The following is an 18221-nucleotide window of genomic DNA, read 5'->3' on the forward strand; positions in this document are numbered from 1 at the left end:
GACCTTTCAGTTTCCAAGCACCATCTCCTTAGTAATAGCAATTACACCCACTTCTGTCTCTCGATACTTTCAAAGTTCTGCAATACTGTTAGTACCTTCCACAGTGAAGACTGGCGCAAAATACTTCCAAGTTCTCTGCCATTTCTTTGTCCCGTTACTACTCTTCCATCGTTATTTTCCAGCAATCTGATTAAGCATTCTTGCCCATCTTTTACTCTATATATTTGAAAGATCTTGATATAATCTTTTATAGTACTGGCAAGCTTACTTTCATATTTAATCTTTTCTCTCCTTATGGCTTTTTAGTTACATTCTGTAGGTTTTTAAAAGCTTACCAGCTCTTTAATTTCCCATTAATTTTTTGATATATACCCCTGCTTTTGCTTTTATGCTGTCTTTGATCCCTGTCAGCCATGGATGCATCATCCTTGCCTTAGAATAATTTTTCTTTGGTTTGTATCTATCCTGTGCCTTTTGAATTGCTTCCAGAAACTGCAGCCACTGCTTTTCTGCCATCATCCCCGCTAGTGTCCCCTTCCAATTAACTTTGGCCAGCTTCTCTCTCATGCCTCTGTAATTCCCTTTACTCCACTGTAATACGGATACATCTAACTTCAGCTTCTCCCTGTCAAACTGCAAGGTCCTTAAAGCTCCCAAATCAAATCTGGTTCAATACACAACAATAAATCTTGATTTTCCCCTTGTGGACTCAACTACAAACTGAAAAGACATCTCGTAGGCATTCTAGAAATTCTTCCTCTTGGGATCCAGCACCAACCTGATTTTTCCAATCTACCTGCATATTGAAATTCCCATTCAATATCGTAAAATTTCCCTTTCCTATCTCCCATTGTAATTTGTACCCCACATCCTGGCTACTATTCAGAAACCTTTATATAATTCCCATCAGGGTCTTTTTACCTTTGCCATTTCTTTAACTCTACCCACAAATATCTTCCGATCCTATGTCACCTCTTTTTAAGATTTTGATTTCATTTTTTTAACCAACAGAGCCACCCCTGCCTACCTGCCTGTCCTTTCAATACTATGTGTATCTTTGGATGTTAAGCCCACAACTATGATCTACTTTCAGCACGACTCAGTGATGCTACAACATACCTGACAATCTCTAACTATGCTACAAGATCATCTGTCTTATTCCGTATACTGTATGCATTCAAATATAACATCTTCAGTCCTCTATTCATCATTCATTGTGATTCTGCCTCCACCATGTTACACTTCAACTCATCCCACTGACTCCAATTTTGCCCTATCATCAGCCTATTCTTCCTCATAATCTAGTTAACACACTGCATCTACTTGTATACTACGTGCCCCATCCTTAGCCCTATCACTCCAGTTCACATCCTCCTGCCAAATTAGTTTAGACCCTCTCCAAACCTGCCCACAAGGATGTTGCTTATAATCGTCATGGGGTCATAAAGCACTATAGCACAGAAGCAGGCCTTTTGGCCCATCCAGTCCATGCCAAGCTGCTATTCTAAGCCTATTCCCACCAACCTAGTCCTCCTCTCATCCATGTACTTATCCAAATTTCTCTTAAATGTTGCAATTGAATCCATATCCACCACTTCTATTTTGTAGATTTATAATCTACTGTAAATCATAAACCCAGGATCCCATCTTTACTAATGTCCCTCAACAATGCCTTAAAGGGATTAAGCACAATGAATCCAGTGTATACAAAAATCAGATTCCTAGTAATCAGTCTCCCATTTTCTATTAATGTTCAACCAACAAAATACCTAAATTTCAAGTCAAATGAGAAAATATCTAATCTATTTTCCCCAGTACGTTCCAAACAAGGTTACATAAAAATACTTACCGTATATTGCACGACTGTCACCCTCACCATTTTCACTATCATGTGATCCAGCCAGCTGTGAAACATTTTGTGCACGCTGTGATTCTTGGCAGACATAGATGGTTAACCTCGGTCTCACAGATCTGTATCAGAAAATACAATCTTTCACCAAGGATACAAAACTATAAGATGGACATTTGGTGAACCATTCCCTTGAAAATGACCACTGACTGACTTAATCAATGAAAAATAAAATATGAACTCAAAATCTTGGCAATCAAAGTTAAGGCAGGCAGCAAATTACTCTAATCGGCCTCAGGTGATGAAGGAAATCGGACTCGCATTTCTTATTACATTGTGGGAACATTGTACCACAACTCCTTTGCCACAGCTGTTTTTAAAGAATAAAAAAATGAAGGGGTAAGTACGTAAATAGAAAAGCTAAATCATAAAGCTGCAACTAGGAGACATAAAACAAATTTAAAAGCTTTAAGATCTTAGGAGGAAGGGAGACAGCCATAATTTCTAAATCCCAGAAGGAAAAGTAATTTAAAACAGTAGAGTGATTCTGGGCCAAATGAAAATTCAAAACAGCAATGATAGTGTTGCATTGATCGAATTAAGTGCAAGAGAACACGAGCCCAACCCATTAAATGAGTCCCTCTGCTTATAAAATTCTTGCAGTGCAAACAGGAGATTAGAGTTCCTGATGATATGAGGATGGTGGTTACACCCTGAACAGACTCCATTCTTAAAGTAACATTCGAGAATTAAGCAAAAAAAAGGTGTATTTGTCATATGGTTATATGGTTTCTGGTGATCATTTGACAAGAAGAATGCTTTTGGCGATGGATTGCTTCAAAACTAAAAATATGAGTGATACTGCAACTAGAATTGCTCTAAAATATATTCCAACATCTTCAAAATCAGTATCAGGTTTATTATCACAGAGCAGACACAATGGGCTGAATAGCCTTATTCTGTTCCTATATCTTATTAGTTTTGCAGCAGATTTCATGATCTTTAAGCCTTTATAATACATCTGTTTAAAGCACAAATATTAATTATGCACAAGGCCAATTTATAAGAGAGGGGTAAAGTTAAGGGTGGTTTATCAGTAATAAGTACAAAGTGGTGAAAATACTCAGCCAGGCAGGCAGCATCTGTGGAAAGGCATAGAACTATTGTTTCAGGTCAAATATCCTTAATCAAAACAATTCTGATGAAGAGCAACAGACAGAAAATGTTGGTAGAACTTAGAAGGTTGGAGGGAAATTAAATTGATCTTTCGGGGCAAGACTCCATCATGACTTGACCCAATGAAGAATCATCAACCTGAAATGTCAGTAATTCCTCTTTCCACAAGTGGTGCCTGATCCACTGAATGTGCCAGCATTATTTTTATTTCAGAATTTCATCATTCTTGATTTTTCAATCTTCCATTACAAAGGGAATGCATACAATGAAAAGAACATCAAAATAAGTGGGAGTAAAATTGATGGATAGACACTATGGCAGGACTTTTAATGGTGAAGACTAAATGAGAAAGAGAAAATTCTCAATTTGTAAGAAATTTCTCTCTGACAAATGGCAGGATGGAAAGAACAGAATTTAATGGACACATCTGTAGAGATTATACAAATTAGGATAAAGCTTAAAAAAAAAGGGAAGCTTATTACAAAAACCAAATACTCAAAACCATCAAAGCTTGGAGACACAAAATTAAATTAGTTCGAATACTGAAGGTGGTTAAGACAGTTAATGGGATCCTTGCTTTTAATCGTGAAGGCTCAGAATGCAAGAGATCATCTAGCATATTAATAGACACAAGAGATTCTGTAGCTGTTGGAGGAAGTCAGCAGGTCAGGCAACATCTATGGAAGAAAATAAACAGTTGATGTTCCAGGCCTAGACGCTTTATCAGGTTTAGGAAGCAGTGTCCTTGAAGATTATAAAGCTAGAAGAGAATTTAAACTTTACACAGAACATTACAGCATAGTACGGGACCTTCAGCACACAATGTTGTGCTGACCCTTTAACCTACTCCAAGATCAATTTAACCCTTCCCCCTCACATAGCTCTCCATTTTTCTTTCAGCCATGTGCTATCTGTAAGTATTTTAAATGTCCCTAATGTATGCCCCTATCACTATCCTTGTAAGCGTGTTCCACATACCTACTATTCTGTAAAAATCCTACCTCTGACATCCCCTCTCCACTCCTCTTTCTGCTAAACACCTTAAAAGTTATACTTCCTCATATTAGCTATTACTGCCCTGATAAAAAGAATCTGGCTGTCTACTCTATGCCTCTTATCTTATACACTTCTATCAAGTCACCTCTCATCATTCTCTATAAAGAGAAAAGCCCTACTTCATTCAAACTATCCTCTTAAGATAAGATCTTTAATCAAGACAGCATCCTGGTAAATCTCCTCTGTGCCCTCTCTAAAGCTTCCACATCCTTCCTACAATGAGGTGACCACAACAGAATACAAGCATGGTCTAACTATGGCTTTATATGCTTCCTTTTTTTTCTTGACTAAATTCAAAACCAAAGTGGGATTAACCTAGAGTTGAATTTTCTCTGGAATGAGCACAATTCACCAAGACATGTTTATACCTCCATTTTGAGAATGTGAGATTTTAATCACTCTAAACCCTATGAAATACTTCTGAAGTGTTTCTCATAGTCAGCATTTTGGCAGGGCCCACACTACAGAATTTGGAGATCATATCTTCCTCCTCTACATACTACACATTTGTAAAACAAGCCATTTTTCAGTAGTCTTTAAGGACCTGTGTATTAAATAGCTAAAAGAGTTAGCTACAATTTCAGTATATTTCAGAACAGCTGTAGGACCTTTTGATATCAACAGATCCATAAATAATTTCAAGGAACAGCTTAAAAATGTATGAAGTCAATTTCTGCCTGGGATGTGTTCATCCCAGACAAATAACTGATTCTAGATCAGGAATTCCCAACCTTTTTTATAACATGGAGTCTTACCATTAACCAAAGGGGTTGTGAATCCCAGATTAATCCTCACAATCATCTCAAGCAATCTGGTTGCAATTATTTCAACTCCAGATAACAACTGCAGGATTTTACACATAAGGAATGATACAAAATCTGTTAGCTTCATACCAAAATTACAGGGAGAATGTACTGATTTTAATTACATTTACCATATATAACAATGTGGATATTGCCATGTACACTGATATTTTGAAATCAAACCCAAGAGATAAACAGATTTTGCCATCTTCTATTTAAGCAAAGGATTTTTGGTTTTTGAAACATTACCTTGCTTTAAGTGCATTGTACAATCTAATTCCATCAGCGGAGCCACATATCTGGACCAGATCATCTCGAGTCAACTTTAATAAATCAGAACCTGTGGAAAGAATCTTCAGTGACACACAAATTATGGGACTTTAACACAGTTTAAGAATTTTAATTTCTTGACTTGGATGTGAACAATATACTTTGTGTTTCCTTACACTGGTACTACAGATATTTATTTGTAATTGCGTTAAGCAAAAAGAATTCCACTTCCTTCTCAAAGCTGAGATATTAATTGTGCCATCTATTGAAATCCTGGTGTCAATTTGTTTTACTATCCTTCTCCTCAGATCCAAGTACTAACGGCAGAGACAAATTGGTCTTTGGCAATTCAATCTTAGAATAGAGCTAGGGTTGCTTGTTTTTACATTACTCCCCTTCTACCTACATTCCTGACCTACCTATTCCTATTGGGGGAAACAGATATTCATTCAACATTTCCTAAGATTAAGTTGAGAATGGGAACTCAATTCTGCATTCTTACATGGTTCCAGAAGGACCACAAAATCCCATTTCACATCTCATTTATAATCGTTAGCATCACTCTTTAGTGACTTAACGACAGTTTTTTTGCAATGCAAACACCAGCAAACAGTACCTGAGAAGTTTGAAAATAATCTTGCGTACGTTGAGAATCGATTCTTGTGCAACCATTGCTGAGCCTCCTGTATTGTTGATGCCGGGCAGAGTTGCTGCAGAAGGTGAAGGAAAAGGAAATTTTATTAATTTCAATCAGGTCTCAAAATATATTGACGCAGCATTAAACCTTCCTGCTGCTAACCCAACCAATATGTAGAATGTATTAAAGCACTGATCTTTGAAAAGCATTTCTCCTATTTTTTTGACAGATATATTATATGGTACTGTTTGTTTAGAATGTGTTGCACATTTTAGAACAAAAAGTAAATGAAACCTTTGAGGGCAGTACATGACACTTGTAACTATTTCAGGTTTTAGTCCAGAAAACTAAGAGCTATATATAAGGAACAGAATTATGCTATTCGACCCATTGAGTTTGCTCTATCATGGCTGATTTATTATCCCTCTCAAAGTTCAAAGGACAGTATTGTTCAAAAGTCTTAAGCATATATAAAAATCATTCTGTAAAGCGATGATGCTGTCAAAATAAATGAAAAGCTTCTAAATATCAAAAGAATTACTATAAAGAGCAGTAAACTGTTAAAAAAATCTAAATCAAATCACCTTGTGTTTCTTCCTCCCCTCCCCCCCTTCTAACTGACTCCTCATTCTTCTTCTCTCCAGTCCTGATGAAGGGTCTCAGCCCGAAACATCGACTACACTCTTTTTCATAGATGCTGCCTGGCCTGCAGAGCTCCTCCAGCATTTTGTATGCGCTGCTTGGATTTCCAGCATCTGCAGATTTTCTTTTGCTAGTAAGTCAAATCAATACTTGGTGTGACCACCTTTTGCCTTTAAAACTGCCTCAATTCTCTAAGGTATATTGCTATGTACCTTAGAGAATCCAATCATCTTGGAGAACTTGCCAGAATTCTTCTGCAGACTTAAATTAGTGAGGATTGTGTAGGGCAGCCATGCTTCCAGTCCTAACACAGCATGCCCACAACTTACTAACCTGAAATTTTAAGTCATTGGAAATTGGGAGGAAACTGGAGCACCCAGAGGAAATCCACACAGTCATGGAAGAGCATACAAACTCCTTAGAGACATCAGCGGGAACTGAACATTGATCTATTTCTCTGATTGATTTTAAAGCACCATACTAACCACAATACTACTGTGCCACCCACACCTGCCAAACATTAGTGGAGGCAAAGGGACAGGGGATGTTTTGTATTGACATCCGCACTGGGATTGAAAGTGGAAAGGGGTGATGCCCAGTGAAGGAGAAGGGTGAGGCAGAAGCTGGCAGGCAATACAATGGATAGTAAAAGAAAACTACAGTTCACTGAGTAACAAATAATGCATTTAAATGAAAAACAGAACAAATTTTACAATACTGACAATACTATTTCAGTATTAAAAAGCTGTGTATTAATTCCTAGTAGTTATTGACAGAGGAACTCATCCAGTGTATACTGCCATGTTCTTTTGATTGACCGTAACCGAACAAAATCAGCAGACACCTCGGCAGATAATGGACTCCCTTCATACAATAAACATCAAGGTGAAAAACTCTCTTGCGTGTTGGAGGCACATAAAAGTAAGTTTGTAATTGCTACATCTCAGTTCTCCCAGCTCATCACTGCAGCCATTCCTCAGAGAACTGACCTGAGTTCAATTGCCTTGAGCTGCTTCAACAATAACCTCCAAGTAGGCATGGTCACTCATGCTTAATTCCACTTTCAACTCCTCAGCAAGTGAAGCAGTCTTTGCCCAGCATGAGGCAAAACCTAGACCACACTCAAGCTACAGCTGCATTACAAAAATGCTGGCAATAACCATCTACTATGAGAAAGTTTAACCACCTACTTTGAGATTCAGTTTGCAACCATCAACCAGAAATTTAGCTGTACCAGCCACATAAAGAACAGAGTTACAAAAGTGACTCACCTCCTGCCACACTAGAGCCATTGCACCATTTATATGGCATCCATTAAAAGTGTGATGCAATACTCCTGACCTGCTCAATTGGTCCATCTTCCAAAACCCAAGGTCAGTCAAAACAATTCATGATAAAGTAGCCCAAACACTCACTCACTCCCCGTACAAAGTGGCTGCATTGTATAATATCTACAAAATGCATTGCAGTTATTTGCCGAGGATACTTATCATGGGTGATGGGGTTCTTAATATGGATGCTGCTTTTTTGAGGCATTGCTCCTTGAAGATGTCCTGGATACAATGGAGGCCAGTGCCCATGATGGAGTTCATCAGGTTTAGCACTCTCTACATCTTATTCTGTACAGTAACACTTCCCCCCATACCAGATGGTGATGCAGTCTGTTAGAATGCTCTCCATGGTACATCTATAGAAATTTCTTTGGTGACATACTAAAACTCAAACTCCTAATGAAATATAGCCACTGTTGTGCCTTCTTCGTAGCTGCATTGATAGATATCCGGCCCAGGATAGATCCTCTGAGATACTGACAACCAGGAACTTGAAACTGCTCACTCTCTCCACTTCTGATCCCTCTATGAGGACTGATGTGTGTTCCTTCAACTTACCCTTTCTGGAGTTCACAACCAGTTCTTTGGTCTTACTGACATTGAGTGCAAGGTTGTTGCTGCAACACCACTCAACTAGCTGATATATCTCACCCCTGTACGTACACCCTCTCCTGCAGACATTTATCGTGGGTACAATATCTGTTCAAGGATTTCCTTAAAATCATATAATATCTTGACCTAGAAATATGTTGCTATTCTCTCTATCACTGCTAGGATAAAATCAGTTCCCCATGAGCATCACCATGAACACGAATGTCTGCAATGGTTCGACGCAGCAGCTCACTGCTACATACAACAGCAGGTACAGACGAACAACAAAAATTGCTCTTAGTAATTAAGCCCAGATCTCAAAAATATATTGAGAAAAAGATGGTTAATTTTCAACATGCCTTTCATAGAGTATGATTCAAAACCAAGACCTGTTCATGTGAAGTCCGAACGGATAACAGAAAATAATAGTAAGCTGGAATCCAGACAACAGAATAAGCTAAATCAAGATGTATAAAAGCAAAACATGAGAGATTCTTTAGAACTTGGAAATCCAGAGGAACTCAGCAGATCTATGGAGGGGAAGAAGCAACTGGCATTTCAGGCTGAAACCCTTCATCAGTATTTGGCTATAAAAGCATAGGAAACAGCTCTGATCCTGGCCCATTGTTTGGAGAGGATTTAGAACAGCTATTTAAATTTGGGGATAACATCAAACAATACAGTTCATACAAAAAATACATTGCAACATCTCAATTAGTTTTTGTTTTTTAGGATTTGTCCCAAATAAACATCTGCTCCAATTAATCGGTAGTCAATTAACTGGAATCCATTGTATTGTTAAATTATTGGATAATGCACATATCTTTATATTTCCCACCAACAAAGCTTTTCACAGAAGGACCATGATTTGGTACATTTTTTTCCCTAAACCTTTGAAAAAGTTATTTTGAAACAAGTTGCTGTTGAGTCCTGCCGAAGGGTTTCAGCCTGAAACGTTGACTGTACTCTTTTCCTTTGATGCTGCCTGGCCTGCTGAGTTCCTCCAGCATTTTGTGTGTGTAGCTTGGATTTCCAGCTTCTGCAGATTTTCTCTTGATCCTGTTGCGTATACTATTTATTATTTTCCATAGATGCTGCATGACTTGAATTCATCCAGCGTTTTGTGTGTTATTCTGAAAATACCTCATTTAGTTCCACTACCCCTACATTAACTGGAAACTAGCAGCTGAATCAAGCCAGTTTAATCCAAGAAAACCGATTCATTTTTTAGAAAGAAAACTATACCTAGCAAATGGATTTACTATTCTATGGCATTACTGGAATGCTATTCTGTGATATCATTCAAAACTTTGCACAACAGTTTGAAACTGAAACACATCACCTGTTCACTTAAATAACCATCACTGCTAGAGCCCTGACAGATAGACATTTGCCTGATATTAAAAGCAATCTGCATTCCAACAACTGTAAATCTTCACTTTAAAGAGATCCTACATCAAATTGAGAACAGTAAATCCTCAAAATTTTATTTATAATTGAGATTATTTTTCATACATGCACCAAATAAATGTTTAAAAGTGCAATAGTTACTATTCGATAACATGAAAATTAGCTTTATTTATCAATGTACATTGAATCTTATAGTGAAATGCTTCATTTGCATCAAATTGAATCAGCGAGGATTGTGCTGGGTAGCCCACAAGTGTTGCCAAATTTCTGGCACCAACATAGCATGCCCACAACTTCCAAACCCTAACTGTACATTTTTGGGACGTGGAGCACCTGGAGGAAATCCAGTCATTGGGAGAATGTTATATTCCCAGTTGAACGGTTATTCACCCTCAATCTTTTTTCTTTGTAGACAGCTGCACAAATAAAGCAATCCTGGATAGCAGAATGGTAAGCCAGTAAAGGAAGCAGCTTTTCCAAATTCAACCTAAAAGACCATATGCTTTATCTATTTCATGCTGCAAAGTTAATGTTTTCAAAAATCAGAGAAGACAGCTTTTGTAACAAAAAATATTTTCTTTTTGATAAAGGTAATCCACTGTCTCACAGAAATAATCTTTACTGCTGTGCAGTCACATACCTCCACTACAAGCTGTGGCGTTCCTTCTCCTTGATGATTTGGCGAAGAGGAATTACTGCAAAACAACAGCATTTATGAGATGCAGTTCTGACTTCAGGCGTTTTATTTAAAAAGACCTTATCTGTATTTTGAGATATTAAGCATAAAAGGGCTAATAACCACTGTAGATTAAGTGTATTAAACTACTCTGGCAATGCCGTACCTGTCAGGAACACTGTAAACACCAACTTGCCCTGGTGCAAATGCTGGAGTGGCAGAAGGACTGCTGTTCACATATGCATTGTCTGGCCAAGGGGAGCACTACAGCATCAAGAAGGGAAAAAAATGAGGTTAGAACTTGAAATTTTAAAAGAAAGCTGTGGACAAATGTTGACGCATTGTGCAAGGGGAGGAAAGAAATGATAATTGAACACATTTCCAAATGATAAGTTGCTGAGGACAGCTAAATGGATCGAACAAATCTACCCATTTCAGCAGATAACATGAAAAATTGCCACTGCATGACATACAAAAACAAAATGAACTTGGCAGATTCCAAACTATCCATGCACAACACAAATAAAATGCTGCAAGCCAGGTGCATATTTATAAAATGCCACAATGGTCTATCTGCATTATCTTAAATTCAAACTGAGGAAATGAAAATACTGCAATTTATTTTCCAAACATGATTTTGCATTATTTAGCAACACCCGAAACATTGCTGAGGATTCCTACCACCCCATCTCACAATCTTTTTGACCCACTACTGTCAGGAAGGTGGTACAGAAGCATTAGAACTAGGACTGCCAATATGGGCAAGTCTGTGAGACTAATGAATACCCCAACCCTGCCACCACCAAGGTCTCGTCACTAGGACAGTGAGCTGTTTACTGTACTAGTACTGTTCACTCTTTACCTATGCTGTGCACTATATACACTGAATTATCTTTTCTATTTTATTAACTTATTTGTGGTAATATTTTGTTTTATGTGCTGATATGTGGTACTTATTTTGTGGGTGCACCATGGTCCAGAGGAACATTGTTTTGTTTGATTGTATATATGTACAGTCGATGACAATAAACTTAAACTTGAAATACTGCACAGTGCAGGACGGAAGCTGTGAACAAAAATATCAATGCTCAAGGGAAAGATGATTTCAGCCAATATTACAAACTATTGAGAATATTACAAGATCAGTTAAACTGTACCATAAGCTAACTAAGCAATTATTATTCAGATACATAACTGTTCTTTCAGCTTGCCAAAACAGAAAGTGAAGATGCGCCAAGGATAGAATGCTGCCTTTCATTTTCATGACTCCTTTCTGAAGTGAATTTGGATATTCCCATCATTATCACAAGAAGCAAATACTCACATCCAGAGTCAGGGAATGTTCTGATGTTGTGATTAAGGGAAATTGCTAGAACAAAGCCAATGCTCCAATCCCCTGGATTTAACTTGGGGATTCAAACAAAAATTTTACATAGAACATAGAATGCACATTTCAGGCCCTTCGGCCCACAATGTTGTGCCGACCCTCGAACCCTGCCTCCCATATAACCCCCCCCCACCTTAAATTCCTCCATTTATCTGTCTAGTAGTCTCTTAAAATTCACTGGTGTATCTGCCTCCACCACTGATTCAGGCAGTGCATTCCACACATCAACCACTCTCTGAGTAAAAAACCTTCCTCTAATATCCCCCTTGAACTTCCCTCCCCTTACCTTAAAGCCATGACCTCCTGTACTGAGCAGTGGTGCCCTGCAGAAGAGGCGCTGGCTATCCACGCTATCTATTCCTCTTAATATCTTGTACACCTCTATCATGTCTCCTCTCATCCTCCTTCTCTCCAAAGAGTAAAGCCCTAGCTCCTTTAATCTCTGATCATAATCCATACTCTCTAAACCAGGCAGCATCCTGGTAAATCTCCTCTGTACCATTTCCAATGCTTCCACTCCCTTCCTATAGTGAGGCGAGCAGAACTGGACACAGTACTCCAAGTGTGGCCTAACCGGAGTTTTATAGAGCTGCATCATTACATCGCGACTCTTAAACTCCATCTCTTGTATTTTGCAGCATTCATAGATTTTTGTCTTAGTGAATAGAAAAGTTTTGCAGAAATCAATGAGAGGGGTCATTCCAAATGTTTCCCAATAAAACAAACTACTGTAAAAATCAGTACATGACTTTCAGTTACAGCCAATAGAACAGAGATATGCACGAGTCTATTTAGGCACATGGGAACTGCAGACAACAATTAAGATTTAACAGTCAGTTAATTTCTTTATGCTTATGCTGGTTGAAAGATGACATGATCGGCAAGGAATGAGGAAAAACTCCCTGACGGTGCCATGGAACCTTTTCGCACTGACCTACATGAATGAGATTTTAAACCACCAACTCAAAATACAGCACTTCACTGATTCTGTGGCAGGCATGACATTATGCAAAGTCCTGGAATGAGACCTGAACACTTAACTACCACAAACTACCACCCAAGATCACTGTTGAACAGAGGAGCAACGTCTCTTCTAGAAAACATAAAAGACTGCATACTTTGCAATATTCTCCAAAGAGGTTTCTCAGCAACACATTCTATCTGGCCAGAACAAATATTTTCCTTCTATAAAGCAAATTTTCAATGGTCCACTATAGGCTCCAATCCAATTCAGCTTAAGAAAACAGTTTTCAAATGACTAGTGCAAATTTTTCTTCCTTTTCCCTCACCTGGATCCATTTTCTCTTCAACACAATTTCCTAACCCTAAAACAAATGAAAACATCTTTACAGACACAGGAGATCCTAACTGGATTTTTCTCCTTATACCTCAACTCTATTCCAAAACTACTTGTCCAGTTGCCCTCTCTGCTACATCCATGGCATCTCTCATACTCTGCATTATTTTGACAACTTCCGATTCCCTACCCTCCCCTGCCTAAGAGCAGTTCATAATCCGCCTGTGTAGCCCACAACCCAATGGTGGTATTAATGAAGCTTCTACTTTTGGATAATCCACACTCGCCATGTTCCTTTCTCTCCTTACAGTCCACTACCCATCCCCACTGCTAACTTTGCACCAATTTGCCCTGCTCAGGTTATTAGTATTACAGTTGAGGAAAGGGAATTACAGAGGAATGAGAGAGATGTTGGCCAGAATTGATTGGAAAAGAACATTGGCAGGGATGACAACAGAGTAACAATGGCTGGAATTTCTGGAAGCAATTCGGAAGGCACAGAATATATACATCCCAAAGAGGAAGAAGTATTCTAAAGGAAAGATAACTCAACCATGGCTAAAAAGAGAAGTCAAAGCCAACATAAAAGTCAAAGTGAGGGCATATAATAGAGCAAAAATTAGTGGGAAGTTAGAGGATTGGGAAGCTTTTAAAAGGCAGCTAAAAAAGTCATTAAGGGAAAGATGGAATATGAAAGTAAGCTAGCCAATGACGTTAAAGAGGATACTTAAAAGTTTCTTCAGACAGATAAAGTATAAAAAAGAGGTAAGAGTGGATATCACACTGCTGGAAAGGTAGTAATAGGAACAACAAAATGGCGGACAAAATGATTAAGTATTTTGCATAAGTTTTCACTGTGGAAGCTCCAGATGTCAGGGGGAATGAAAGGCACAAAGTTACCACTTGTGAAAGAGGTGACTGAAGAGATCATGGAGGCATTAGTGATGATCTTTCAAGAATTACTAGATTCTAGAGCAGTTCCAGAGACTGGAAAATGGCAAATGTTCTTCCACTCTTCAAGAAGGGAGAGAGGCAGAAGAAAGGAAACTATAAGCGAGTTAGTCTGACCTCAGTTGTTGGGAAGATGTTGGAGTCGAGTATTAAAGGATGAGGGTGCAGGGTACTTGGATCTCCGATCATCTGGGGCAGGTCTGCTTACTGTCCCCAGGGTCAAAACTAAACATGATGAAGCAGCTTTTAGTTACTATATATCTATTTTTGTGTGATCTTATTCTCTTATACAGCATCTGAAATTTCATGTTTAATTTTTATATCTTGTTCTATGTAAAGCACTTTGAACTTCCTTGTGTTTGAAAAGCTTACCTGACAAATCTGTTGGAATTCTTTGAAGAAATAACAAGCAGGATAGACAAAGGAAAATCAGTTGATGCTGTGTACGGATTTTCAGAAGGCTTTTGACAAGGTGCCACACGAGGTTGCTTAACAAACTACAAGACCATTGTATTATTGGAAAGATTCTAGCATGGATAAAGCAGCGGCTGATTGGCAGGAGGCAAAGAGTAGGAATGAAGGAAGCCTATTCTGGCTAGCTGCCGGTGGTGTTCCACAGGGGTCTGTATTGGGACTGATTCTTTTTATATTATATGTCAATGATTTGGATGATGGAATTGATGGCCTTGTAGAAAAGTTTTCAGACAATACAAAGATTGATGGAGCAGCAGATAGTTTTGAGGAAGTAGACAGACTACAAATGCAAGATACATTAGCACAATAGGCAAAGAAATGGCAAATGGAATACAGTGTTAGGAAGTGTATGGTCAGGCATTTTGGTAAAAGAAAAGAAAGGGTTGACTGTTTTCTAAATTGAGAGAAAATATTAAAAAAACTCAGGTGTAAAGGGACGTGGACGTCCTTATGCACAATTCCCTAAAGGTTAATTTGCAGGTTTTGACTGTGGTGAGGAAGGTGAAAGCAATGTTAGCATGCATTTCAAGAGGATTAGAATATAAAAGCAAGAATGTAATGTTGAGACTTTATAAAGCACTGGTGAGGCCTCACTTGAAGTAGTGTGAGCAGGTTTGGGCCCCTTATCTTAGAAAGGATGTGCTGAGACTGGGTTCAAAGGTTAACGAAAATGATTCCAGGATTGAATGGCTTGTCATATGAAGAGCATCTGATGGCTCTGGGGCTGTATTCACTGGAATTAAGAATAATGAGGGGTGATGAAATGGCGGAGCAGACTCAATGGGCCAAATGGCATCATTTTGCTCCTGTATCTTATGATCTACTATGATGAACTGCATACTAAGGCTTTGAGCCTAATCCAGGCCACTCCACGGATACGGATCCAAGGACCTGGTTCGGAATGCTCGCTTCTATTGTTTATATGATTTGTTTTGTGGATTTTTTTCCCCTCTTTCTCTGTGAGCACTTGGGGGGGGGGGGCAGCACTGGTCTTTTTTTTAATTGGGTGCTTTTAGGTTCCTTGCTTTGCTATTGTCAGCAAACAAATCTCCAGATTGTATACTTTATACATTACTTGATAATAAATGCAATTTGAATCTTGGTTCCGTTTACAGATTCCAGTTTCTAGGGCCTCATATCTCTACTTACGACTATTCAGTTGCTATCTCTACCTCAACCTCTTCCCCGTCCCATCTGGCTCCACCTGTCTATCATCTTCCCCCTTAGCTGATTCCACCTATCGCCTGCCAGCCCCTCCCTTAAACCTCCTGCTTTTTACTGGTATTCCCCCCACACCCTCAGTCCTGAGGGAGCGTCTAAACCTGAAAGTCAACTACACATTTGCCTTCACAGATGCTAGTCAACCTGCTGAATTCCTCTAGCACAAAATGGAGAAATCTGTAGATGCTGGAAATTTAAGCAATGCACAGAAAATGCTGGAAGAACTCAGGAGGCCAGGCAGCATCTACAGAAAAGAGTACAGCAGACTTTGTGGACCAAGACCCTTTATCTGAATTCCTCCGGCAGTTTGCTTTATGCTCCAGATTCCAGCATCTGTGGTCCCTTCAGACTTTTCCTCCTCCCCATTGAGTGAAAAACAAGACAATGTCAGATTCACAATACCTGAGATAAAGATTATCCTGCTGTGTGCTGAGGATATTGTTAGCTATAAACATCATCCATTCTAAACTCTGCTGTCTGTAACCTGTTGCCAGGAGAGGTGGAGGAGTCAGATACAATCAAAATTGACATCAGGACAGGCACTTAAATGGGTAAGACAGAGAACACAGAACTAATGTTGGCAAAGGGCAATGGCGAAGATAGGCAAAAAAAACATCAGCATGCATGGAATTGTCGGACCAGGGCCCAATGAACACCAGTGTTTCTTATGATAATGGCAAAATGAGGAATTGTCTCTTTAATAATGATACATTTTACTTTGTGTAGATTGTCATTAGTTATGGTTCCATGTTAAAGCTAAGATAATGCAGCTTAAAAAGGAGAGCAATGGGAACACAACATTGCTTTTCTACAGCAATATTAACTTGTCTGGAATTCTCTCAATTAGGCCTCCAGAAGTACAATTAAAATGAATTATGCCAAAGAAACTGTAGTTGCAACAACCATTTAAAAATGACTTGAGATGAGGCCAAAGTTGTTCAGTTTAATAACCCAGCCCAAAACATTGTGCCAAATCATGCTGAAGCAAACTAGCATGTTCATGATTGAACATGCAATTCAAATTCACCAGTCACAAATCATCACTGTCTGATCACATTTCTCTGCTCAAACACTTCCCTCACTCTCAGTTGCAAGTAACAACTTCATTTTTTTTCTCTCACATTAACTCCACAGTAAAATATTAGTGCATTTTTAAAGAAAAAGAGCAAGTAGCTTTTTAAGGACCTGCTTTTAAATGCAATGCCAATTATGACAAGAAGGATGATTTGAACCATATCTATTCATTGTAATATTTGAGATTTTTAAATATTTTTCTTGCATGTTTCTGTTTCTGATGTTTTCACTCATTTTTCTTTCTAATCTGCATTATTCACCCCAAACAGTAAACCAATTTATTTTCTAGTCCTTAAAATTTCAGGTAGACAAGTGCCCAGTCTCACATTTCACATTTTCAGGATAAAACTTGAGGCTGCTGAGTGCTAGAGAATTGATTTTACTGCACATTGAAGGCGTGGACCAGCCAGACTTAAACCATTGGTCCAGAATATGCTGCCAAAATAACAGGAAGACTAATGACTCTTCATTTAAGGCCAAGGACCAGCTGCATAGTTAAGTGCAAACCCACTTTCATTTAAATTATATTGGTTTCCCAGTAAGTTTATGAAAATGATTGCTTTTCATCTTTTTTGCGATCTTGATCATTAAACTTAAATACAATGTCATCACAAGTATACATAGCTTTACACAGTAGGTGTTAAAGACTTTCAATTGATCCCTTTTGCATCAAAAACGACATATGAAATCTCATTCCCTCAACTGTGAAGTTCTGGAGGAAAGGTGAAAATTGATTCCTTTCCCTTTTAGAACAAAGAATAGTACAGATCCTTCAGCCCATGATATTATACTAGTTCTTTAACCTATCTAAGGTCAATCTAATACTTACCTCTCATATAGCCATTCACTTGTCTATCATCCATGTGCCTATCTAAGAGCCTCTTAAATGTTCCTAATGTATCTTCCTCTACCACCACACTTTGCAGGGCATTTCATGCACCTACCAGCCTCTGTGACTTCCTTTGTAGTCCCCATCTACGTTCCTCCCAACACTTTAAGGTTGTACTCGCCCCTTGTACTAGTTATTTCTGCTCTAGAAAAAAGACTGGCTGTCTACTCGATCTATACCTCTTATCCTCCTTATCCTTCTTCACGCCTGTTTTTCTATTTCTCAAACTAAGGTTAAATTTACCCCCTTTACTGCACTCTCCATCTCAGGGCTTTTCTTTAAATACTAATTTTCAGTCACAAACAAGGACCATTCCTAACTGCCCTTGAGAAATTGGTGGTAAGTGCCCTGTTTGCATTGTTGTCCTGTTGGGTTGCAAAGTTGCCTTACTCATTCAGTTCCCAATTACGTTCCATTTCTTTGTTGTCTGCTATAATTTTAGCTGATCATTTTAACAAATATGAGCAAAACTGCTTAGGATACAGGT

At 38.5% G+C, this 18221-nt stretch overlaps 1 protein-coding gene across 2 annotated transcripts in view; it reads right to left on the reverse strand.

Annotated features, from left to right (window-relative positions):
• The window catches only part of LOC140718880 (upstream-binding protein 1-like), a 100223-nt gene that overhangs the window by 17445 nt on the left and 64557 nt on the right, over nucleotides 1-18221 (reverse strand). For both annotated transcript variants that reach the window (XM_073033186.1, XM_073033235.1), the window contains 5 exons: nucleotides 10608-10705; nucleotides 10406-10460; nucleotides 5771-5864; nucleotides 5134-5224; nucleotides 1850-1971 (listed from right to left, as the gene is read on the reverse strand). In XM_073033186.1, the coding sequence (XP_072889287.1) occupies nucleotides 1850-1971; nucleotides 5134-5224; nucleotides 5771-5864; nucleotides 10406-10460; nucleotides 10608-10705 (460 nt within the window). The remainder of the gene's footprint in view (nucleotides 1-1849; nucleotides 1972-5133; nucleotides 5225-5770; nucleotides 5865-10405; nucleotides 10461-10607; nucleotides 10706-18221) is intronic.

The sequence above is a fragment of the Hemitrygon akajei genome, chromosome 1 (assembly GCF_048418815.1).
Source record: "Hemitrygon akajei chromosome 1, sHemAka1.3, whole genome shotgun sequence".
Taxonomy (NCBI): Eukaryota; Metazoa; Chordata; class Chondrichthyes; order Myliobatiformes; family Dasyatidae; genus Hemitrygon; species Hemitrygon akajei.